The sequence below is a fragment of the Plasmodium malariae genome, assembly GCF_900090045.1.
Source record: "Plasmodium malariae genome assembly, chromosome: 12".
Lineage (NCBI taxonomy): Eukaryota > Apicomplexa > Aconoidasida > Haemosporida > Plasmodiidae > Plasmodium > Plasmodium malariae.
Window position 1 is genome coordinate 164,119 of NC_041786.1, and position 26,943 is coordinate 191,061.

At 26.4% G+C, this 26,943-nt stretch overlaps 6 protein-coding genes across 6 annotated transcripts; 2 read left to right on the plus strand and 4 right to left on the minus strand.

The window, feature by feature from the left end:
• Positions 1 to 444: 444 nt before the first annotated feature.
• ABCB6 (ABC transporter B family member 6, putative) lies at positions 445 to 3,710 on the plus strand (the record flags this gene model as incomplete). Its single annotated transcript, XM_029006322.1, has 2 exons — positions 445 to 2,811; positions 2,934 to 3,710. The coding sequence occupies 2 exons, from the start codon at positions 445 to 447 to the stop codon at positions 3,708 to 3,710; spliced, it is 3,144 nt and encodes a 1,047-aa protein (XP_028862823.1).
• Positions 3,711 to 4,676: 966 nt separating this feature from the next.
• PmUG01_12012900 (conserved Plasmodium protein, unknown function) lies at positions 4,677 to 10,748 on the minus strand (the record flags this gene model as incomplete). Its single annotated transcript, XM_029006323.1, has 1 exon — positions 4,677 to 10,748. One exon carries the CDS (start codon positions 10,746 to 10,748, stop codon positions 4,677 to 4,679), a length of 6,072 nt encoding a protein of 2,023 aa, XP_028862824.1.
• Positions 10,749 to 11,335: 587 nt separating this feature from the next.
• On the plus strand, positions 11,336 to 12,817 carry PmUG01_12013000 (conserved Plasmodium protein, unknown function; the record flags this gene model as incomplete). Its single annotated transcript, XM_029006324.1, has 1 exon — positions 11,336 to 12,817. The coding sequence occupies one exon, from the start codon at positions 11,336 to 11,338 to the stop codon at positions 12,815 to 12,817; it is 1,482 nt and encodes a 493-aa protein (XP_028862825.1).
• A 1,226-nt stretch (positions 12,818 to 14,043) lies between these two features.
• Positions 14,044 to 15,270, minus strand: PmUG01_12013100 (conserved Plasmodium protein, unknown function; the record flags this gene model as incomplete). The annotated part of the gene is made up of 2 exons (XM_029006325.1): positions 14,044 to 14,687; positions 15,195 to 15,270. 2 exons carry the CDS (start codon positions 15,268 to 15,270, stop codon positions 14,044 to 14,046), a joined length of 720 nt encoding a protein of 239 aa, XP_028862826.1.
• Positions 15,271 to 17,235: 1,965 nt separating this feature from the next.
• Positions 17,236 to 21,817, minus strand: IMC1f (inner membrane complex protein 1f, putative; the record flags this gene model as incomplete). Its single annotated transcript, XM_029006326.1, has 3 exons — positions 17,236 to 21,120; positions 21,444 to 21,503; positions 21,773 to 21,817. The coding sequence occupies 3 exons, from the start codon at positions 21,815 to 21,817 to the stop codon at positions 17,236 to 17,238; spliced, it is 3,990 nt and encodes a 1,329-aa protein (XP_028862827.1).
• A 3,157-nt stretch (positions 21,818 to 24,974) lies between these two features.
• On the minus strand, positions 24,975 to 26,480 carry PmUG01_12013300 (glycerol kinase, putative; the record flags this gene model as incomplete). The annotated part of the gene is made up of 1 exon (XM_029006327.1): positions 24,975 to 26,480. The coding sequence occupies one exon, from the start codon at positions 26,478 to 26,480 to the stop codon at positions 24,975 to 24,977; it is 1,506 nt and encodes a 501-aa protein (XP_028862828.1).
• Between the last annotated feature and the right edge of the window lie 463 nt (positions 26,481 to 26,943).

Here is a 26,943-nt window from a genome sequence, read left to right on the forward strand (position 1 = left end):
TCTCCTTTTTTTGATTAATTTTTTTACAATTTTTTTTTTTAAAATGTCGACTGCAAAGAACTTGATAATTTATCATTCCACCATATTACATAAACAAAAAAACACACACAACTAGAAACCTATAACACATATACGACAATATATACTTCTCTTGCATACTAGTGAAGCAGACATTATTTCGTTATTTTTTTGTTTATTTTTATTTTTATTTTTATATTTATTTTTACTTGTAGATAAAAAAATACATTTTTGCGGTAACTGAAAAGGGTTAGAAAAAACCAAGATACAATTTATAAGCAGGGGAATTAGGATGTTTCTGTTATGTGTTTAAATTATATATGTATAAATTCAATGTATTTTTTTTTTTTTTTTATTCATCCTTGGTTCTTATAAGTTATATACACATATATAATTGTAAGAAAGGAAAAAGAATATATATGAAATATGCAACGTTATAAATGTTTAAAGAAGAATGCAATTTTACGACAGCATTTTTTTTGTCAATATGTACCAACTTTAAATAAAAAATTTCAGATCAGTTGTGAAGAAACCAAAAGAAGTTACAAAAAAGTAAAACAGTTGAATTTCAATTTTACATTACTTGGTTGCTACATTAGTCAGAAAAACAAAAATAATGAATATCTTTCTAACACTTTAAATAAATTTTTTTTTTTATATATAACTCAAAAAAAAAAGAAAAAAAAAAAAAAATTATATGATTCACTAAGTACTATTTTTAACGACAAGCATATTTTATTAAATGCTCTAAAACAAAATCAGAATAAAATAGTTGACACACGCAATCATGATTACATTGTAAATAACAGATCCCCTAACGATAAATACGCGGTGGAATTCACTTTTCTAAGCAAAATTAGAAACAATGTGTCTTCAGATAACTATGCCTCCTTATTTAGTACTTACACAAAAGGAAAAGAAAAGGCAGAAAGTTATAATTCAATGCACTGTTCCATAGAACATCCTAAAAATAAATTGATATACCCAAATAATTATTATCCCTTTGGAGAAGGAATAACTAAAGGGTATTTCTTATACAACTGCGTTAATCAAAAGCATTTTGGAACCTGTGCAACAGGGGATAAAGAAAGGAAGGAAAAAAACGAGAAAAAGGGAAATAACGAAAAAATAGAAAAAAAAGAAAAACAAAAAAAATGGATGAAAATTTTCTCGAATGCGGACGGTGCGAAAAATAGCTCTCCCCAGAACAATGACGCCAAACATGTCAAATCATGGGACAAGGAAAAGGGGGAAAGCTCCAAAACATATGCAAACAAATTTAACATGAATGAGGATAAATTGAAGAATGAATACGAAGAAGTAAATGTAAAAGAATTAGATAAGACACTACTTAATTTAGAAAAATTATACGACAATAAAGATAGCAAAATAAATGTAAACATTAAAATGTTAGTATATGTTTTTAAAAATTTTATACATAAAAATAAGGAATTAAAAGCGAAAATTTTTTTTTCATTTATTTTTTTACTGTGTTCCAAAATATCCATAATATATACACCCATCCTGTTATCATCATTTATTGAAAATGTGAATATACAAAAAAGTTTAAATGATCAAATAGATATGTCCTTTTTAAATAATTCCAGTATTATAATTTTATCATCGTATATACTATCTCGAGTTTTGTCATCTACGTTAAATGAATTAAGAAATAGTGTTTTTAATACCATAAGTCAACGCATCTCAACTTTCGTAAGTAAACTGTTTTTCTACAAAATACATAATTTACACTTAAGTTATATATTGTCGAAAAAAAATGGGGAACTATCCTTCATATTTAACAGAGGATGTAAAAGTATTACTAATTTATTAAATGTAATCGTTTTTCAAATAATTCCAATCATTATAGAATTCTTTTTATATTTATGTATATTAACTTATAAAATACACTACAGCGTTTCCATTGTCACATGCTTAAATATGCTGTTATATATTATTTTCACAACCTTAGTAACGAAAAGAAGAACAATTATTAGAAAATATATGAACAAAGCAGAACAAAATACGTTTAATATATTTTTAGACTCTATACAGAATATAGAACAAGTTAAATATTATACCAACGAAATACATGAATTAAACAAATTTATAAAAGAACAGGAAAAATACGAAAAAGAAGCTATAAATGTTCAAAAATCTTTGTCCTTTTTAAATTTTGGTCAACAAATTATTTTAAATTTTAATTTATTTCTTTGTTTATATTTGACCTATTTAAATATAGCAAATGCCATTTTCCCATTTAGTTACTTGATATTAGTAAACACCTTGCTATTTCAGCTAGCTATGCCATTAAACATGTTTGGTACTATCTATCGAGAAACGAAGCTAAGTCTAGTTGATATAGAATGCATGGTCAAAATTTTGGTAAAAAAAATAAAATCTCCAGATTATTCTAACAACCTGCAAATACAAAGGGGGGACATCAAATTTGAAAACGTTTCCTTTAAGTACCCAGTGCCTGACGAAAAAATGGATCCCGAAGAAATTATTAGCAGTAGTAGTAGCAATAGCAGTATTAGTAGCAATAGCAGTATTAGTAGCAATAGCAGTAGTAGTAGCAATAGCAGTAGTAGTAGCAATAGCAGTAGTAGTAGCAATAGCAGTAGTAGTAGCAATAGCAGCAGTGTAGCAATAGCAGCAGTCGTAGCAATAGCAGCAGTCGTAGCAATAGCAGCAGTCGTAGCAATAGCAGCAGTCGTAGCAATAGCAGCAATCGTAGCAATAGCAGCAGTCGTAGCAGTGATAATGATACTAAAGGGAAGAAGGGGAGCAGTTGGGATAACCAAGCCAAAAGAAAAATAAATAACGTCATACATTTTTTTACAAATTTTAAAGACAAATACCTAAAAACGAATAAAAAAAAAATTATCTCAACAAAAGAATTTCTTGGGAAGGATAATACAGATATAAACACCATGAGTGAAGATATAAGAACAAATTTGAACAATGAAATAAAAAAAAATATAAGAACACAACTTAAGGAAAATAATTATATATTTCAAAATTTCACGTGTCATATTGAACATGGAGAAAAAGTAGCTATTATTGGAAAAAGCGGCCTAGGAAAAAGTACCTTAGTAAAACTGTTATTAAGATTATATGAAATAGATAGTGGAAATATATATATTGATAATAAAAATATTGAAAATATTAATTTATACACACTAAGAAAAAGTATAAGTATTGTTCCACAAGATACTATATTATTTAATAATACAATATTGTATAATATAAAATATGGAAATTTTCAATGTACTGATAGAGAAATAATGGAAGCATCGATTAAATCAGAACTACATGAAAAAATACTACGAATGGAAAAACAATATGATACCATTGTCGGTGAAAGAGGTACCAAATTATCAATTGGAGAAAAACAAAGAATATGTATAGCTAGGTGTTTTTTAAAAAATTCAAAAATTATTGTTCTAGATGAACATGCAAGTAACTTAGATATTGAAAATAAAAAATCCATCGAAAAGGCTTTGCACAATCTGTGCTTGGGAAAAACAACTTTTATTATTACACATGTAATGGATAATTTACAAAATATGAACAAAATTATTTTCTTTTCCGGTAAAAACATATATGTAGGTAGTCACAACCAACTGATGAATGAATACATAACTTACCGGGATTACTACAGCTCGAAAAATAATGAGCTACTTTAACTTTCAAATTGGGTACGGCTATACACATATATATACGAATATGTGTTGGTATGAATGTACATACATTAATGTGTATATTTGCATATATTTATGTATTCATTTGTATAACAACCTATATGGTTATAGCCGCATATATCTGTCCTCGTGAACACAGTTTTTCAATGTTTATATGTTTCCCATTTACCCCATTTTCATTTCTCCATGCGTAAAATTATGAACTCGTACATGTTTTATTAAAAATTTTAAGTATTTCATCATAATGGTTTTATTTGTAATTTTTATCTAATCCTCCCTATATTAATCACTAATTTTATGACTTATAAAAATGTTGCCATTTTTTTTTTCTTAAAATTTTATGTGAATTATTTGTGAACACTTAAATATATATTAAATATGTTTTGTATTTATTCAAATGTTTTGTGCACAATTTATATTTGTTTTAAAGTTTAATTAGTACTGAGTAAAAGTTAGGCTTTACATTTTATTTACATTATTGCGAATTCACATTTCTCGGTGATTTTAATTTTTTTACAAGAAATGAATTGTACACATGTATATGAGTACACATATATGTATATATGTATATACGTACAAACACATGCGTAGACAACTTTTTCATAATGATTAAAAAATTATAAATAAATGCAGTATAAACATTAGCCTTACTCTTTTAATTAATACACATTTGACAAAATATAAAACTATACGCAAAAAGGATAAACATGGGAAGTTATGCAACTTTTATATTATCTTCAGTTAATCATATTGAACTTTCATTTTGCATTTTCATTATGCACTTTCATTTTGCATTTTCATTTTGCATTTTCATTTTGCATTTTCATTTTGCATTTTCATTTTGCATTTTCATTTCGCATTTTCATTTCGCATTTTCATTTCGCATTTTCCGATTCACCTGTTTGTTCTTTTCTCTTTACCCACTGATTCTGTCTTCTCCCCTACGCAACCCTATAACTTGTTTTTTGAAAAATCTAACATTCCATACTTCTTATGATATGGCACCAAAGATGGCCTCGAAACAACGTCCACATTTTTCAGCGTATACAAGTTGAATTCGATGCTTTGAAAGGAATAAAATGTAATACTGCCCAAACCTTGTACATATATATCATAATTGCTACTATCTATATCTGCACAAGGGTTATTTATACTGAAGTAGCATTTTTTAAAATCACTAATTTGGTCAAAACGCTCAACTGAAAAAGGGGGATAAAGAAAACCATTTTTTATTTTTTCTTTCAAAAAATTAGTTGCATCTTTAGAAAAATTTTTTCTTTTTATGATAGGAATTTTTTCTGACATAAAAAAGGACATAATGGAGTAAAACTTTTTTATACTTAAAATTTGAATATATAAAATACCACCAATAAATATGAAATCATTTTCATTTATATAAATGGACGGTATTTTTTTTTTTAATTTTGTGCACACTACATGTTTCAGTTCGTCAAAGTTTAAGTAAGATAAAAGAGAATTATGCGAAATTATTCCGGGAGTATCATTAATAGTTATATTTTTATTTAATTTTATCTGAATATTTTTTAAAGTAGTTCCTGGGATAATACTATTACTTATTGACAAATTTTTGTTATCTTTTTTTTCTATATTCTTTAGTAAATAATTTATTAATGACGACTTTCCGCTGTTGGCATTACCAACAATGTAAATATTAATTTTTTTTTGAATTTGTTTTTTTTCTCTATTTTTGTATTTTTCCAAGGCATATTCTGAGTTACCTTTTCCTTTCTCAGCTTCACCCCAGTAAAACTCTCCCTCGTCACCTTTTCCCTCATTATCTTCTCCCTCGTTATCTTCTCCCTCATTAGCTTCTCCCTCATTAGCTTCTCCCTCATTAGTTTCTCCCCCCTTAGCTTCTCCATCGTCAACTTCTTCCCCCTCCTGACGTGAGTTCCTCAGAATGTTTCCAACGGTTGGGTGGCTCTGCTCTTCTGTTCTCAGTGAACCTGGGTAATTACTATCCATCTTTTTTCTATCCATTAATGACGATTCTTGCTTACTCTTTTTGTCCTTCTTTTTAGGAACAATCCAACTTCTCATACAAGCAGTAAAAATTAGTTTTTTCACATTGTATCCCGTTTTTGAACTTACTAAAAAGATGTTTTTAAATAATATATTTATTTTATTATTTTTCAGAAAATTATAGACATAATTTTTAACAGTGAATTCTTTGTGCCCTGGTAACAAATCTATCTTATTTACACAAAAGTAAAACCCTTCCATCATTTTTTTATCTTTGTTCATTTTCATATAAATATTAAATAATTTTTTCAAATTCGAGTATACATATAAATCTAGTATATCCACAATATATATAATAGAACACCTTTTTTTAAAAATATTTATAACATACTTTTCAAAATCTTGTGCACTAATTTCATTATTATTAATATAATTAATTATTAAATTATTGTTTATCCTGTTTTTATATTTTAAATCAAAACACCTTTCACATATGTAAGCTTTTTTGTTGTTACCCTCTTCATCTTCTACCTCTTCTTCCTCTTTGCTCCTTTTCATTAGAATACCATTTTTTTGGTACTTATCTAATTCATACTTTTCGGTTTTATTACCATCATTATTTTTATTCCTCATATTCGTGTAACAAAAACTTTCCGTGCCTTGTAAAATTTTGTTAATACCTTCCTCTCTAAGTCTAAAAATTTCGTTTAATTTGTACCTATAATTTTCTTCCTTCTCTTTTTCATTCTCATTTTCATTTTGTTCATATATATCACTTAATATTTTTTTTTCATCTAAATTATCATCTTTATTTATGATTTTTTCATAAATATGATTTTTTAAAAATCCAAATTTCTTATTGTCATTTGACTGAAATGTTATACCACATCCAATACAAGTGTCCTTACTCAACTGAACTTTAACATTCATACTTTTAAAAAATTCGGATATTCTTTCTTTTTCTTTTTCCTTATTTGACTTTTCTTTATCCTCATCATTTCTTTTTTCATCATTCTCATCTTCTATACTCCTTGCTCTTAAATCGTCATTATTATTATTTTTTAAAATTTGTTTAATACGTTTTTCAATTTCCTCTTCAGCGTCAACATTATTTTCCTGTATGTCTAATTGATTTGAGCTGTCATGTTCACTAGTAACCTTTTTCGGTTTCGATTTTTTTTCTGCTTCATTCTTCAGCTGCTTATATACTTCTTCATAATTTGCAATATTAATATATTTTTTAACATTCTCGTTAATTCTTTCCAGACTTAAAAAGTCAACCGCACTTCTTTGCCTTTCTAACATCTTTTCCAAATAGCCATTATTCTTCTCATTAACTAACTTTAATTTATTTTTCTTACCCTCCTTACTGCTTACACTTTTTTCATTATATATGTTCTTATCATAATCATTACCATTACCATTACCATCACTATCACCATCACCATCTCCATCATTCTGTGTACTTTCCTTGTTGTTCGTCTCTTCTCTATTATTTTCAATCTTCAAGTCCATCATACTATCAATATTTTCAAAACTTTCCAACTCTTCGTCAATTTGTGCACTGAATGCCTCGTCAACCTCTTGCTCCATATCAACACCATCAATCGCATCCTTTACATTCTTTCGTTTTTCCGTACGTTTGTCCGTGCGTTTGTTCCTACGCCTGCCCGTCCTTTTGTCCTTACTATCGTTTTTTACCTCGTTGTTGTCTTCCTTTTCTCCCCTTTTGTTCATCTCTGCGCAAGCGGAAAAACAAACCATCTTTCGATATGTTCCGAAAAACAGGCCCCTTTTTTTACATCCCCAAAAAACATTACCCCTTTTCCCCCTACTAACATTTGACGTTCCATGGTAAGAATAATAAAACAATTTAAAATTTCTTCCCCCTTTTCTCACTTCATCTTTTGAGTTGGAAAATAAATTAAAATATTTGTTTTCTACTTTACACTTTTGTAAAATTTCGTTCATATTAAAAAATTCATCTTTTTCACTGAAGCAGTAATTTTTTAAAAATTCGCTAAATGACATAAAGCTCATATTATTCTCTTCTTTTAATTGGTCTAAGTAACGTTGTATATTTTTACTAAGATTAGAATTATACAATTTTAAAGTACTAATTAAAGTATTGTAGTTATTAATTTCTTTTCTATTATTAATATATACTTTTAAATTAAAAGAAATGTAATCATTTTCAAAAAATGTATGCTCATTTAGTAATTTATAATAAATAATGCTTTTATTATCTCCCTTTTCTTTTTTTTTATTTATAATTTTGTTATATATATCGCTATCAATTAGAATTTCCTCTTTATCAGAATAATTATAATTACATAAAAAATTTAACTTGTTACTTTCCTCACTTGTGTCATTTAGTCCATTTTTTTTTTCTTCAGACAAATAATTAATTTCCAATTTCTTTAGTTCATAAAAATGCAAATCATCCCCCCATACATTTAAATAAATATACAGCAAACTACCCAAATTTTCCTCATTTAATTCCTTGTTTTTAACAATTCTGTTATTTATTTCTTTGATAATATTTTGCTTTTTATAAAATCTCTTCTTATATGACGGTAGAGACTGTAGTTCATCCAGCATCGCATCGTCGATCAGCCTTAAACCAACATCATTTAAAAATTTATTACCGCTACGATTACCGCTACGATTACTGCTACTATTACCGTTACTAATTACACTGTGCATTTTTCCTTCTTTTATATTTTCCCACATATCATCTACAAAATTGTTTGCTCCATCTTCGTACGCTATAACACCAACGTCCGTTCGAAATTCGCATTTATACTTATTATTGTACACAAATTTTATTAATATTATGTCATCTTTATTTTTATCCTCCTCCTCCTCCTCTTTTTCTTCACTACTATCCGTTTCACCTTTATCATTACTTTTAACTAACGCATACGATAGGCAATTTAAATGTTCCATATCATTCGTTTCGTTCCTTTCATTCCTTTCATTTCTCTCTTCATATTTTCCCCTATAATTACGCTTGTAATTTCCGCTAGAAATCTTTTCCTGAACATCCTCTTCTTTTCCAAATTCATCATAATCATACTTTCCCTTCATTTTGTTATTATATTCTACATCATCAGATGGGCCTCTGCATTGGATGTGTCCACCATATTCACTTCTATCATCGTTTCTTTTATTATTTCTGTTCTCACTAGAACATGCCTTATCACCTCCTTCGGTTTCCTTCCCATAGGCATTTTCCTGGTTACTTCCTCCTTCCCTCTCATTATGGACATCTCCATCACCATCTATACCATTGGTGTAACCACTACTTCTAACACTTCCTCCGTCGTTGTAGTTATTTCCACTTCCTCCACGGCTCTCTTCAATGTTATCCCCTCCGTCTCTGTCCTCATTGCCATTCTCTCCGTCTCTGTCCTCATTGCCATTCTCTCCGTCTCTGTCCTCATTGCCATTCTCTCCGTCAATGTCCTCATTGCCATTCTCTCCGTCTCTGTCCTCATTGCCATTCTCTCCGTCAATGTCCTCATTGCCATTCTCTCCACCCTCGTCGTCCTTTAACTCCTGCTCAACAAGGTCCCCTGGTTCCAAATCGTTCATTCTACTCTTTCCGTTTTTTCTTGATATTTTATCCTTTTCTCTATATTTTTGTCTTTTTGTTTGTCTGTTCGTTTGTTTGTTTGTCTGTTTTTTTTTTTTTTTTTTCTCCTTCTCCTTCTCTTCCTTTCTAGAGGGAACTAGATCTTCCCCTTCTTCTTCTTCTTCTTCTTCCCCTTGGTAATCCCCATCATTAAGTATATTTTGAACTTCATTAATATTTCTTCTCTCCTCCAATGAACTAAACTTGTCTAGATAGTTATCAAACGTTCTCACATTTCGGACATTAATTTTTTTATTTTTATTGAGGAGGTTACGTTCTTCCTGCTCAACAAATTTCTGTAGTTGCATTACGTTTTCTTTTTCTTGACACTTTTCAAGTAAGGATGTATTCAATGTATTGTATATTTTATGTATGTCTATATTGTATTTTACAAACACATTTTTATAGGTATCTTTACCAAAAAATAAATTAATATATGGTTCAATTTCTCTAATTTCCAAGGTATTATATTCTATCTTCTTAATATATTCATCTAGTTTTTCATTTTCTTCTTTCGTATTTTTATTATCGATGTTTACATTTACTTCCTCCTCTGTTTCTTTATACAGTAACTTATCGTTATTCAAAAAATTTTTATCATTAACCAATTCGGGGGTAACAAAAGTAGTGCTTCTGTAAAAGCAATTATTGCTTGAATCTATTTTATGGTTATTCCTGCTGTTCACACTGTGCATGGTATTCATGTTGCCAATGCTACTGCTGATTTTATTTTTTTTTTTTTTTTCATTCTTTTTTTTTTTTTTAATTTCTTCGTTAACATCATAATCAAAATTAACCATTCTTAGTAAGTTCATGATACTGTAATCAAAAGAATATTCAAAATCTTCCGTTTTTCTTTCTTCTTTTATTTTCAAATATTCAATAACAATATTTGTACAAATGCAAGCCAATATAGAAACTAACTCAGTCTTCTTTAGTCTATCACTTTCACTAAAGTTTTCCTTAAATATTTTTTCAAAATTGCTCATAAAGAGTTCATTTTTTATTTTTTGTTTTTTTATTTCTCTTCCTCCAACACATCCACCGCTTTTTGCTCTATCGCTCCATGTTTCATCATAATACTCATATCCTTGTCTTCTTCTATTTAGTGGTAAAAGGAAACATCGAGGAAAGTCATCATATGCATACGTATTCTTTTGGTCATTCTTATTATTCCTGTATCTGTCGTTATTCTTCCTTCTATTGTTCCTACTTAATTTAAGGTGGAAATCAGTTTTGCCAAATGCCTTTATATTTTTATTCTCATTTATGTTCAAACTGTTTACGTTATAATTCACAAAAAACAAATTTTCAAATTTCCTTTTTTTTAGAAAATAGGAGTTACATTTTGTATATATCAAAAATATGAAAACTACGAAATAAAGGTATACTCTTAAAAACATTTTACTCTTGGACATTATATAACCACAAAAAAAAAAAACAAAATTAAAAAAAAATAATAAAATAAAGAAATAAAATAATAAAGAAATAAAATAATAAAAAAAAAAATAATTAAATAAAACAAAATAAAACAAAATAAAACAAAACAAAACAAAATAAAATAAAAGGAGCATAAAATAAAAGGAGCATAAAATGAAAAAACAGAAAAACGGAAAAAATATCAACAAACACATTTGCAGCTTGTGCAAAAATATTTCAATGCATGTATAATATCACAAATGACAGACATATATTACACTTAGGCCTACAAAAATAAACGAACTTGTAACAATTCATATATGACATTTGGACGTGTACTATATATTTATATTTATAGCCAAAAAAATGTGAAGAAAAAATATAAAACAAAGCAAAATAAAATAAAGAAGTATTTTCTTTTATAAATAAAAACATATTATATATATATATATATATATATATATATATATATATATAATGTTATTATATAATATGAGGCAAAAGGCGATAAAAAATTTTCTTAAACAGATTTTCACCTGTTACTCAAAATTAAAAAAAAAAAAATAAAAAAATGAAACATAAGGTTAAGGTAAAAAATGGAAAGAAAAAAAATACAGTCCAAGATGAAGAATATTTAAGTAGGGAAATCGAAAAAGAAGGCAGACTAAAGAGCGAGCAAATGAGTGAACAAATGAGTGAACAAATGAGTGAACAAAAGAGCGAACCAAAGAGCGAACCAAAGAGCGAAAGAAAAAACGAACTAGTGAACGAACGAAAAAATCAAGTTAAACTGCAAGACGAAAGAAGCAAAGAAGCAAGTGATCCGAAAAGCAGTGAAGAAAAGAACCAAAGAATACCTTGCGGATTGTCATTACCCAAGTCAAACACTAGTTGCACGCAATCAAAACATAATTTAGGCCAACTACTCGGCATGTATTGTTCCAGTGATGAAGAAAACGAAGGAAAATCTAATCAAGGAAATTCTAGTGAAAGAAATTCCGAAGAAAACAATTCCGAAGAAAACAATTCTGAAGAAAACTATTCCGAAGAAAAAAAATCTAAAGAAAAAAAATCTAAAGAAAACAATTCTGATCAAGGCAATGATATAATACACGATAACAAGAATCATAGTCATTGGTATAAAAAAGCTAAAGACAATAAATATAATCATCAACAAGTCAAAGAAAAAAATGAGAACAAAAATAAAAAGGGAAAGGAACTTGTACAAAATATTAATAAGGAAGAAGCAGAAAAGGCTGAAATGAGGAATAATTACAGCGAAATATTAAGCAAGGACTCCAGTAGCGATCAATATGATGCATATACCGAAAATTGTATCAACAGAAATGACCTTACAGGTAATGAGAAGAATCAAAAATTGAAGCGTATCAACATAAATGCGAATAACTCATTACACAAAATATATAAACAAAATTATAATGATATAAAAAAAGAACATTCACGTTCTAATGAAACTAAAATTGTAACTGGCAATGTGGATAGTACTTATGAGAATTATCAACTTAATACATGTCAAAATAATAGTAATTATTTCCCAAGTTTTAATTATTATAATGCGGGTAGTTGTAATATGAGTAGCAACCCATACGACTATAGTGTGAGCAATATGTATAATTCCAACATGAAAAACCCGCACAGTTATAGTTCGAACAACCCACACAACTATAATGCAAAGAATAACATAAATGTAAAAAAAAAGTCTGAAAAATTCAACTGTTTAGGGTTTTCAAAAAACAAAGAGATGAATGTGGATTTAGCAAATATTCCAGTAGTAGATCAAAGGGAAATTTTAAGTGACTGGAAACCGAATATCATACAAGAGGAAAAAAAAAATCAAAAGTATAATATAAAAACAAAGGTTTATAATGCCGCTAATAATACATTTGATAAAGTTATTATTCATGGGAAAAATCAGAAACGAAAACATCAAATAAATTGGCTAGCTAAAGAAGCAGTTGAAAAAGAATATGAAATTTTGCAGAAAACAAACTGTACTAAAAGGAGAACAGCTAACGACAAATATGGGTGGTAATGGTAAAATTATATTAAAACTGTTCCATTCCCATAGTATTTTAATTTCATTTTATTATGCGCTATTTTAACGTATTTTACGTTATTTTGTTTTAATTTTTTTTTTTTTTTGTTTCCTTTGTACAGTGTATTTTTGTATTTCACACCGTACAGCAATATTTCCTCTCCTTTACTTTCCCCCCTTTCCCCTTCTTTTATTACACAGACATAAAATTTTTTTAGTAAATACTTTGTTTTTCAAATTTCAAAAAAAAAAAAAGGAGAATTAAAAATACATATATGCATATATGCTTACATGCATACATATATCCGTACACACATGTACTCACGTATACACATATATGTGTAAGTGTAAAACGAAAAATGGCTGAATTTAATTATAGTTATTTAAAAGTTATTTTTTAAACAAATAAGGACTATGAATACTTATATGATTAATTCTATACACAACATAAAATGTATTTTTTTATTTTATAAAAATAGGTAACAAAATGAAAACATTTGTAAAAAAAAAAAATGAAAAAACAAAAAACTCTTTATAATTGTAAAGTTTTTAATTTAAAATTAACGTAAATGATATCACACACAGGAACGCCCATATACACATATATAATATATTATATGTACATATATTGTAACATTCCTTAAAATTGAAGTGCGCATTCCCCCTTTTTATGAAATGGGATTTAGATATAACAACAATATACACAAATATGGACGCATACACACGACATAAATAAACTGTATTAATTTATATATTCTAAATATTATTATATTAAAAATATAAAAATTAAAACTTTGAATTAAAAATTAGATCTTTGCGTATTACAGTATAAATAAAAATGGATAAAATATTAAAAGTATTTTTTTTTTTTTTTTTGGAAGTATAACTACTTACACATATATATATAACTGTTCCGTTTTCCATTCACATAAGATTGTAACAACAATATTTCCCTCCTCACTTTCCTATATAATATTCACTCTATATGCATGTACACATTATATAAATAACACAAATTTAATCATGTTTTTAATTCATAAAAAAGTTGTTCTGTGTTGTAATACTTTTCTTCTATTATAATCACTTTACCCATTTTACTCATTATAATTTATATTAATATACATACATTTATACATTTATACATTTATACATTTATACGTATATATGTGTATATGTGTATATATATGTTTTTTTTTTTTTTTTTCTTATTTTGTTTCAGAATTTCAAGCTTTATTTGATTCAGTTGGAGTAGTTGGCTCAGTTGGAGTAGTTGGTTCAGTTGGAGCAGCTGGTTCAGTTGGAGCAGCTGGTTCAGTTGGAGTAGTTGGTTCAGTTGAAGCAGCTGGTTCAGTTGGAGCAGCTGGTTCAGTTGGTGTAGCTGGCTCAGTTGGGGTAGTTGATTCTTTTTTTTTACTCACTCTTTCAAGTAATTGATTATAAAATTTGATTATTTCATCAGATTCGAATAACATGAAATCATTTACTTCAAGTACTGGTACTTGGATTTTACCTCCCTTTGCATCTAACTCTTCATAAAAAGAACTTTTTTCAAGATGATTATCCTTATTATTAATATTTTTTAATAAAACAACAATAGGTTTATCTGTTTTTACTAATTCTTCTATTTTACTATTATCTTCAACTTTTGCAATGTGAACATTCTCATTGTTCTCTAAAAAACTGCTTACTTTTGTACAGTACGAACATAAAGAGCTATAATAAATAGAAGTTACAAACTGGCTTTTAGTTTCAAAATTTAATTTACTTATTAAATCTTCAGCATTACTTACAACTTCTAATTTTTTATATTTATCTACTCCAAGTGTGAAACTAATGTTATTTCTACTTAATCCTAAAAAGAAGAGGGCTATAACAAACAAAAAGGCCTTCATGTTTAAAATAAAACAAAAAACAAAAATATAAAAGTAAAGGTAAATAAAAACGTAAAGGTAGGGGAAAAAAAGTAAAGGTATAAATAAAAATAAACGTAAATGCGCAAAGGTAAAGGTAGAAGTTAAATTAAAATTGAACAGAAAAATTAAACAAAAGAAATAATAAATTAAATAAAAAAATTAAAAAAATTTATATTAATTATAATTAGGTTCTATATCTTAAAATTTGTATTAAAATTTAATTATTATATAATAATTAAATTTATTTATTTGTTTAAAATTATTTTAGGTTTTTTAAAAAGATTCACTAAAATTTATGATTACACTTTTTTTATATTTTTCGTAGGAAATAATATAAATAAAATATTTTATTATAATTATGTATAAATATATATTTTTTATATACAACATGTACAATAAATTAATCTAACTGTTTTAACAAAAAAAAACCAAAAAAAAAAAACAGTTAATTAAGAGTATACCAGGCTTTCTTTGTTTGATGCATAGGGAACTAATCGAATATACAATAAAAAAAATGTAGTAAGGTAAGAAACCCATTTCCTCAATTTTAATTCAAAGAAAAAATAATAAACAACAAAACAAAAAAAAATTAGGTGAAATAATAGATCCTTCAAAAAGAGAACGTATGGCTTTTCACTAACACAAGAAAAATGCTTGTAATGCATTAAAATTATTCCGTACGAAAAAGAAACATTCAAAAGAAGATTGAAGAACAAAAAAATAACGTTCACCACACGTATAATTAATTTTTTTTTTTTTTTTTTACAATCTAGCTTTAATACACAGTTTTAACATTCACAATAAGGACGTTTATTAATATTATCTAACATAACTCCAGCAATATATATACATGTATAATAGTGGTTTATGTGTATAATTTAATTGTTTCAAAATTTAATTTCTCTATGGTAGAGCGTAGAGCCCCATTTTTTTGTCATTAAAAAAAAAAAAAAAAAAATTCCCTGTAATTTAACTGTTTTATGGTTTTCATTAATTGAAAAACAAAAGTTCTTTCTTCTCTATTTATATATATCACTATCTAAATTTTTTTTTTTTTTTTTTTTTTTTTTTGAAGCCAGAAAAGTTTATAACAAATTTTAATATAGTTGTGCATGCATTTTATTACCTTTTCTCTAATTATATAATTTATTATATTAGTTTTAATAAATGAAAAAATGTGTTAATAGCTTCATTATTCTTTAAAAAAAAAAAAAAACAAAAGGTGTTGCAAAATTTTAAGAAACCACTGCAGCAGAAAATAAGGGGAAAAGCATATTGGTAAAAATGCAAATGTTCCTCAACATGTGCACATTATCGTGCTCAGATGTACACAAGGAAATAAGTATGTAAACAAATAATAATATATGTATATATATATACATATATATTATTATTTACTTAATGTGCACAAGTATGTGTTTGGTTATAATGCAAATATACACAAATATGTACAAATATACACAAATATGTACAAATATACACAAATATGTACAAATATACACAAATATGTACAAATATACACAAATATGTACAAATATACACAATTATGTACAAATATACACAATTATGTACAAATATACACAAATATGTACAAATATACACAAATATACACAAATATTTACGTATATGCATACATGTAGCAAACTGTCGACAAGCGACCAAAAAATGCGCAGTATATGTACTATACACATCATGTATTGAACTAAAAAAGGGTATACCTTCTACGAAAAAAAATATATAGTTTAAAAAATGCTTTGAAAAGTAAATTACTGAAAAAAGAAAAGTCCTTTTTTTTTTTTTGCATATTGAAATTTAGGCATAAACGCACAATATAAGAAGTATGTCATAAATTGTACGACATAACCTTTTCCCAATCCACCACGTAATATGCATTTATATGCGTATATATATCGTTAAGTACGGGTAAAAAGTTTTACGTTTTTTCCAAGTTTCACACCCTTGTCAAGCTTTAACACACCTTCTTCAATTTTTACACCGTCACTGTTCTAATAGGCAAAATATTTAATATAATTTAATTTGATATAATTCATTTTAATTTATTTTAACTTATTTTAATCTAATTTATTTTAACTTATTTTAATCTAATATATTTTAACTTATTTTAATCTAATATATTTTAACTTATTTTAATCTAATATATTTTAACTTATTTTAATCTAATATATTTTAACTTATTTTAATCTATATTTTACTTATTTTAATCTAATATATTTTAACTTATTTTAATCTAATTTATTTTAACTTATTTTAATCTAATTTATTTTAATTTATTTTAATCTAATTCATTTTATTTTAATTGGACATATATTTCTGAAAGTTCCAGTTATGCAATTGCCGCACGACATCTCACAACATTTTACAATTTCATTTTTTACGTTTTGTTTTTTTTTAATGTTTTTCTTTCCTGAACATAGTGAAAACTTCTTACGTACTATTTTGTTGAATCATAAAGCATTCTTCTCAACTTTCGTTCGTTATTCCTCATGCGTCATTCCTCATTCCGCAATCCTCACGTTTTCCATTTGTTCCACTGAAGGAATAGTTACTACCCATTTCTTGAGGTAACGCACTGCTTAAGCTATTCGAAACAGCAGAATTGCCCAATCTCCCATCCTCGTCACCCACATACTCAACTACATAAGCACTAATTCCGTCAGCAGAATATACACTAGGACTTCTAGATCTTGATGCACAGGTCGTATTATTTGTATCTTGCATGCTGTGTAATTTACTATTTACATCTGTATAATCGTTATATTGTCCAATGGCTCGACTATTCGATTGCCACTTAGTTATATATTCAACATCGTTCAATTTGTTCATCACATTATTTTTATGTTGGCTTTCGAAATTTTTACTCCTTTCTAATAATGAATTGTTACTATTAGAAAAATGGCGCATATAACCTGAGTCTTTCATATCGTTTGTGTTTATGCTAATACCATGACTACCAGAAGCTTGGAAAGAGTTTTTTGGAATAGATAAATAATTATCACTATTTCGTTTTCCTTCGCAATTTACGTCATTATTGTAGTACATCTGGGGTAATGTATTATGAGAACGATCTTCTCCAACTCCTGCTCCTATTTCTCTCGTATCATAACTTCCTTCTAAAGCGCTGCTACTATAATAAAATGAATTGTTCTCGTTTCCATAATCAATCGTTCCATTCGAATTGTACATGTTCATATCATTTGTTTGCGTGTTTAAATAGAAATCATTTTTTGGTGAACCGAATGTAGGACTGTTGTTCATGTATAAGTTACTATTTAAGCTTTTCGAGAAGTTTAGAGGACTGGAGTTGCTAACATTATTACCGTTATTAAAATTTCTACTACCACAACTGTAGTTATTATTGCCCCTAATGCTTCCTATACCAACGCCCCCTTCATTGACAGCACGATGGTCGAAGTAACCCGGCTCAGCATCGTAGCCCGATTTGGAAAAGTTATTCAACAAAGGCATACCACCACGACCACCTCCATTATTACTATAACTGTTACTATAACTATTACTGTAACTATTACTATTATTGTTATTATGACAATTATTATTATTATTATTATTATTACTACCTCCAATTTCACTAGTTATATTAAAACTGTCAGCTAAATAACCATCGCCAATTCTTCTGTTGGATAAGAAATTATCTGCACTCATCGACCTTTGCACATTATTGAGGTTATTTCTATTTACCAAATTAAATAATTCATTTCTTTTTACAGGATCCAAAGAATTAAGATCCACTTTTTTAGCATAAACTGCGTATCTTCCATGGTTCATATTATTTTCTACATGCTTCGGTACAACAGTATCATGCGTAACAATATATGGCTTGTGAATAGGTATTTCTATTACCTTTTTACCCTCGTACTTATATATTGGTTTAATTATCTTTGAAATGGGTACAACAACAGGTTTATCTACATATTTATTTATATAAAATGGTTTATCTATAATTTTTACTTTTGGAATTTTTACTGGAACTGGTATATCTATTATTTTAGGTATATTTTTTACCAACTCTACTGTTTCTATTTTAGGAACATATCTTATTTTTTCTATTGGTATATCACGATATTTAATTACAGGCACATAATTAGGTTCTTCTACCATTTTTTTAATAGGTATTTTAACTTTTTTTATTACTTCATTTGGTATTTCAACAATTTTTTTCACTGGTACAGTCTTTATAACTTCTCCTATATCATCATAACTTTCATATTTATTTACTATTTTTACTACTGGAACTTCAATATATTTTGGTATTATTTTTGTTTCAATTTTATTCTTATATATTATTCTTTCCTTTATTTCTGGTTTTTCCACTATTTTAACAATTTCTTGCAGTTCTGGTACTTCTACTATTTTGTCTTGAAAATGTAGCTCAGGTACTTCTATTTTGGTTTCAACATATTTATTAATTGGCTTCTTAACTACTTTTTCAACTTCCTTAATTTCGTATTTGTTTATGTACTTATTAACTTTGTGAACAACTGGTATTTCAACAATCTTTTCAACAATTTCAACTTCTCTATATTTTGGAATCTTAATTGTATCAAATCCTTCATGAACTATTCTCTTATCTACAATGTGCGAACTATGTGTTGCCCTAGAATAGTCGGTATGAGAACTAACGTCTTCACATACAGTAATATCATTTTTCTTAAGTGTTTCTTTTTCTATAATTTCATTTTCCTTTAATGTTTTGTTACTCTTTTCAATAACGTCACCAATAATATAGTTCGAACTTTCATCTTTTGCTGTTCTGACTCTTACTGCTTCTTTCCTCTTGATAATACTTTCCACTACACCGTTAGCATAATTATTATTAACACTATTACTGTAATTGGTATTGCTATAATTATCATTATTACAGTTACTTATGTTATAGTTGCTATTGTTATAGTTGCTATTGTTATAGTTGCTATTGTTATAGTTGCTATTGTTATAGTTACTATTGTTATAGTTACTATTGTTATAGTTACTACTGCCATAGTTACTACTGCCACAGTTGCTATTGCTGCTATTATTATGTAGATTCACGTTTGCACTTACTTTATGATTATTGTACATGTTCTTTCTTTCAACTATATCACCAAAAGTAACGGTCGGAGGTGATGCATATTCATTAGAATTATTTGTACTATAAGATGTTTTATCAAAAGAATATGCATTTTCATTATTCACATAATTCGACGAATCGATATTTTTTTTTGTACTGCTATTACTACCTATAGGTGTTCTACTATTATACATATTTGTAAAGTCCATTTCATTTGTTAAATTGCAATTAATAGTATATTTTTCATCTAGAACAGTGTTATACATATCTTCGCCGTTTCCAGTATATTCAATATTATTAGACGAGTAGAAAGCGGGATTTTTCAATTTTTCATTAATAGCTATATTACTTCTATTTTCATGCAAATTTGTAATAGTACTAAAATGATCATTCAAATTGTTTGCGTTTGTACCAAAATAATTGTTTACACGGTGAACATTCAAATTATTCGAGTATGGACTAAAATTATTGTTACCGTAACTATTCAAACTATTTGCGAATGAAATCAAATTATTGCCACGGTATAAGTTCAAATTATTTGCTGCATATGGACTCAAACCGTTATGCTTAACAGCATCCAAATAGATGTCATTATGATGGGACCTAGCCTTATTCCCAGATCTTAAATTTGAACTGATATTAGTAGGGTGAGAATTTAAAATGTCAGAGGGAATAGTAGTAGTGTTATAATAATTAACTTGATTCATATAATGTTTACTTCTATTATCTGGATAAAGATAGGATGAATTGTTGTAATTATCACTACTACTATATAAATTATTTTCAGAACTCGTTAAATTGTCTTTAAATGAAATAGTACGAGACAAACTCCTTGGAGAACTATTATCACTGGATTTATTTACAAGAACCAATTTCCCTAAATTTCCTTTTTTATTTTCTTCAATATTATGTAAAATATTTGTATTGTCTCTTTGTATTTTTTTGTTTATATTATCTTCTTGATTATTATCATTATATTCTTCCACTTTATTACTGCTTATCTTATCAGAAATTTTACTTTCATCTAATTTTATATTGGATCTTTTCGACTTTCCTACATACACGTTATTATATAATCCGTTTGAATCATTCACTTTATCCAGTGTAATCGATTTACTTAATTTTTGTGAATTCTTTTTATTTAATTTGTTAGAACCTCCTTTCAAATGTGCCTTCTTGTCACGTAAAAAAGAATCCGTTTTATTAACATCTAATGTTCTTATAGCGTTTGGTTTTTCTAAAATATTTAAACTAACGTTACTGCTTGTGCTGGAACTGCCTTCTCTATCTTCGGAGGAATCCTATAAAATGTAAAAATGTTATGTGTATTTTACTTCCCCACTGCACATAAAAAAAAATGAAACGAAAAAAAACAAAAAAACACAATAAAAATATGAAAAAAGAATAAAAAAATATGATAAGAATAATGAAAAATCATTGCAGGAACATCCAATATAGGTTCATGTATGTATGTATGTAAACATGTGTAAACATCTTAAATAAGCTATATAGATATTTCATATTATTGATCTCCATTTTTTTTAATAGTCTTTAATCCATTTTTACAAAATAACAAATCTAATTAGAGATGTAAAAGAATAGTAAGCAGAATTTTTATTCTTACACAAAATTTCGTAGATGTAACAGAGTCTTTCGATAATTTTTTTTCTAATAATATCCTGTTCTACAAAAAAAAAATAAAAATAAAAATAAAGAATATTAAAGTAAAATTAAAACAAAATTAAAACAAAATTAAAACAAAATTAAAGCAAAATTAAAGCAAAATTAAAGCAAAATTAAAGCAAAATTAAAGCAAAATCAAAGCAAAATTAAAGAAAAATTAAAACAAAATTAAATAAATTCACTCAAAAAATATATGTCAATTTTGAAAGGAAAAGAATTAAATGAATATTTAAATGGATGGAAAATTAATATATATATATTTTTTTTTACTTGTTCTCGCTTTGCTCTATCACTCTTTGTTGTACTTTTCAGCATATTGATAAAATATTTAGTAAATAACAATTATTTTTAACATTAAAATATATAAAAAAAGTATAAATAAATACATATATATATTTTTTTTTATAAAATATATGCAGTAGCTTTAATTCTAAATAAGCTATAGATTTTTTTTTTTTTTTATACAAAATCTACTCTATTATATATTTAAAGGATACTACCATTTAGACGAAAAAAACATTATACCTGTGCACAAAAATGTTTCGTATTAACACTATAGTAATAAATTATTGTGTTCGGATATATTAAAAAAAGTTGCAAAAACATATATAAAATAAAAGCACATACAAAAAAATACATATATATAATATAAAACAAAACGAAATAAATGAAACAAATTGGAACAAATTAGAACAAACTGGAACAAATTAGAACAAATGAGAACAAATGAGAACAAATGAGAACAACGAACAATAAAACAATTTGCTTCCACAAAATATTCCTCTAAAAAAGTAAATAACAATATAAGCAAATTTGATAGAAGATCAAATTAAACATTAAAAGGGGTAAATATTGAGCTGCCTATTTTTTTTTTTTTTTTTATTTGGAAATGTACAAGAACAATTTTTCAAAAAAAAAAAAATAAAAACAAAATATATGAAATTTAGCTTAATCCCTTCTTGAAAATTAAAATTACATACAAAAATATTTATACATACATTTATATATATATATATATACATATGTTTATACATATATTTATGTATATATATATGTATATATATATGGTATATATATAGAAATATAATACGACATACTTTTAATATTCTTTCAAGTGTTAACAAAATAGCTAATAATACTACTACACACAGAAAAATATGATCTGTTCAGAAAAAAAAAAATTCTAATTGTTGTTTGCTATAAAAAAAAAAAAAAAAAATGCAGAAAACAAACCTTTATCTCAATAAAAAATAACAAACAAATAAAAAAATATGTACAACTCAAAGCTAACTAAATTTTAAACTCTTTTGTACATTTATCAACAAAAAAATCTACAATTTACTTTTTAGTGATTTTATGCTTGCGCATCTTAAATATATATTTTTTCAAATTTTAATGAACAGTTCATGTAAATTTTACCTAACAAAAAAAAAATATAATAAAATAGTGAAGTAATAAAATAGTGAAATAATAATATAGTGAAATAATAATATAGTGGAATAATAAAATAGTGAAATAATAATATAGTGAAATAATAATATAGTGAAATAATAATATAGTGAAATAATGAAATAATGAAAGAAATAAATTAATAATTTTACTATCCTTTTTTAAAATTATTAATAACAATTAACATTTTTCAATATATATTTAAAATGTAAAAAAGGTAAATCATTTGTTCTGTTGCAGCAAAAACAAAAAATAAACAAAAAACAGATCGGAAATTTTAAAATTTTTGGTTACGTCAAATTAGCAGGTAAACTCTTGTTACCAATCGAAATATATGTAGAAAATTATAAATTATTAAAAGTAAATATATAAAAAGCTAAAAAATGTAAAAAAATATAATTAAAAGGGTTTATTAATAGGTGTGCACAGTAAAACAAATAAAACTTAAACAGAAAACAAAATAAAATAAATTGCATCATTTTCGCGTTATAGCTGTTTTACCCTTGTTTTTTTTACCTAATTTTTTTTTCTCTTTTTAATAGCATAATAAAACCAAGTGCAACGAAAATCTGTAAATATGTAAATGATATATATATATATATATATATATATATATATATATATATACATATAATGAACAGATTTAAAATTTGCAATACCCCCTAATTATGCACTTCCCCATATATATATTATCTATATATTCATGCATATACGTTTAGTGTAAACCTTTGATTTTACAAATTTCCCGAATTTTCACTGTTGTAAATTGAATACTACAATGATTTTATACCAAAATTAATTTTTTCCTGTAAAGATTAAAAAGGGAAAAGATAAAAATTATTTTTAAAAAATTTTTCAGTACTGTTTTTTTAATTTTTGTTTAAGTACTCCTATTCATTAACTCTTCATACTAATAAGCCCTTTTTCTACTGTCAAAACAGCGGAAACAAATAGTTTTCCCAGATTTTCCGGATTTCCTTGATATTCGTGATTTTCCTGATTTGTTGATTTCCTTATTTCCTGATTTTTTTAATTACATCAAAGGTCATTAATATTTATTACAAGGGAAAAAAAAACTACTTCACTTTTTCACTTTTGATGGAAAACATATGGTTCTTATTCCACATTTTGAAAATGTTGTATGTTCGAATTATTTACACACACTTCTCTAAATAAAAAAAATTAATTAATTAAACTATATACTGAAGATCTGTTATAAATTGAAGAACGGGGTACAATAAATTATGCATTCGTTAATAAATAATCATATTAATGCACGTAAAAAGAGTACTATTTTAAATATCTAAATTCGTTTCCATCATTTTTATTCTGTAAAATATGAAATTTATCAGTGAATAGTAACTTAATATTTTTTATTAAGATCAAATTCTCATAAATAATTTAATTATCGTCGTAGAGTCAAAATTTATTAATTCCCTGTAGTTAATTCACATTAATATTAACAAGTATGTATATATGTAAGTAAACACATACTAATTATATAAACATATATTTATATATATATATATTACGTACATACAGATGATCCATACACGGATAATGCTGTACTAACGTGTAAAATAAACAACGAAACTATTTGTGGAACATCTATAAAAAATGAAGACTAAAACTCTGCACAAAGTTATATACACCTTAGAACGGCGAAATAGTTCATTTTGAATAGATGAAAAGAAAAATCCATTTCCTTTTTTTCCTTTTTTTTTTTTTTTTATTAAGTGATAATTACATGAACAACATCAATATATGCAAATGTTTTTTATTAGTGTAACTTGTTATAATTATTGCGCAACTTGAATAATTTTAACAAACAGAAAAAAAAAAAAAAGAATAAAAGATAGAAGGAATGAACTAAGGATAGAATGATCGAATGAGCGAAAGAAATGGATACTCGTGACTTCTTTTGTTGTACAACAAATAAACTTAAATTTCTAAAGAAAACAATTAATATAAAATTTATAAACAATTTAAATAAATAACAGAATGAAGAAACAACTTGACAAAATTACAGTGGCAGCAACGACCTTTCAACGGCTTGATTCCATTCCAGAAGTTTCTTACCTCTTTTTCTTTTGTCCATTGTGCAATTAAATGTTAATTCGCTATTTTTTAACAATCTTTTAACTGAATCTATGTCCTTCCAAATTTTTGCGCCTAAACCAGCCAATACAGCGGCCCCTAAAGCTGTTACTTCTTCATATTTTGGTACTTCAATTTTAGTATTTATTATATCTGAATTAAATTGCATAAAGGCTTTATTTTTAGTCATACCTCCATCGCACCTTAAAACATGCAGCATTTCGATACCCATATCAGATATTAATGAACATATTATCTCATTTAATTGAAAAACAATACCCTCTAACAAAGATCTAACAATATGTTTTCTTCCTGTATTAAATGACATACCAGATATAGATGCTCGTGCATCAGGCCTCCATCTAGGAGCATATAAGCCTCCAAAAGCAGGAACAAATATAACACCTCCTGTATCTTCACAGTTTTCCATAATATCACTTGCTTCGCTAGGATGGGATATAAGATTATTTTCTACAAGCCATGAAACACCTGCTCCAGCAGAACCAATTGAACCTTCAAGAGCATAACAAGCTTTGTCATCTGGATTTAATTTATAACAAACTGTTGTAATTAACCCACATGATGAATATACAACTTTATCTCCTGTATTGATTAACAAAAAAACACCTGTTCCATATGTACATTTTGCTTCCCCTTCATTAAATATAGCTTGTCCTATACATGCACTTTGTTGATCACCTATGCAACCAGTAATTGGTACATTTAAATAATCAGGTACTTTCTCAGATTTGATTAAACCAAAATCAAAACAATTACTTTTTATTTCTGGTAATACAGACATATTGGTAATACCAAACATTTTACATAATTTTTCATCCCATTGTAATGTATTAATATCCATCAAAAATGTTCTAGATGCATTTGTAACATCTGTGTATATTTTACCTTTTGTCAAATTATAAATAAGCCAAGTATTTATATTTCCAATTATAACTGTACCATTATCTACTTTTTGTTTTACTTCAGCATTATTTTGGATTAACCATAAAATTTTAAAGGCACTAAAGTATGTATTGAAATATGTTCCTGTTTTTCTTTGATAATAATCATTATCATATTTTCTAGAAAATTCGACTACCATATCTTCTGCACGGGTATCTAACCACACAAGTGCATTATGCAATGGTTTTCCTGTATACTTATCCCATATTATAAACGTCTCTCTTTGATTCGTAATACCTATGCACTTTACAACTACATCTTTATGTTTCTCCTTTAATACTTTTAAACCTTCATTCATTAGTTTATATACATTTTCTATTATTTCCATCGGATCATGTTCATACCACCCAGGTTTTAAACATTTTTGTTGATGACATAACTGGTTCATGTGAAGAACATTTAATTCTTCATTAAAGAAAACCAGTTTTGTAGACTGTGTACTTTGGTCTATGCTTAATATTATATTCATTTTTTTAAGAAGAATAATTAATCGACTTAAACTGTATACTTATGAATGCTCTACAAGATGGGGATATACGTTGGTACATAAATTTATGGATATTTTAAGGAATATATATTAATGAATATTTTAGCGAATATTTATGCGAATATTTATGCGAATATTTAAGCGAATATTTAAGCGAATATTTTAGCGAATATTTTAGCGAATATTTTAGCGAATATTTTAGCGAATATTTTAGCGAATATTTTAGCGAATATTTTAACAAATAAATTAACGAATAAATTTATGAATAAATTTGTGGACAAAATAATGAACAAAATAATAAACAAAATAATAAACAAATAAAAAAAAAAAAAAAAAAAAAAAAAAAAAAAAAAAAAAAAAAAAAAAAAAAAAAAAAAAGAAAAAAAAAATATTGTACTAAAACAACAACAGAATTCGTAATTTATCTCAAAGGCATGCACATGTA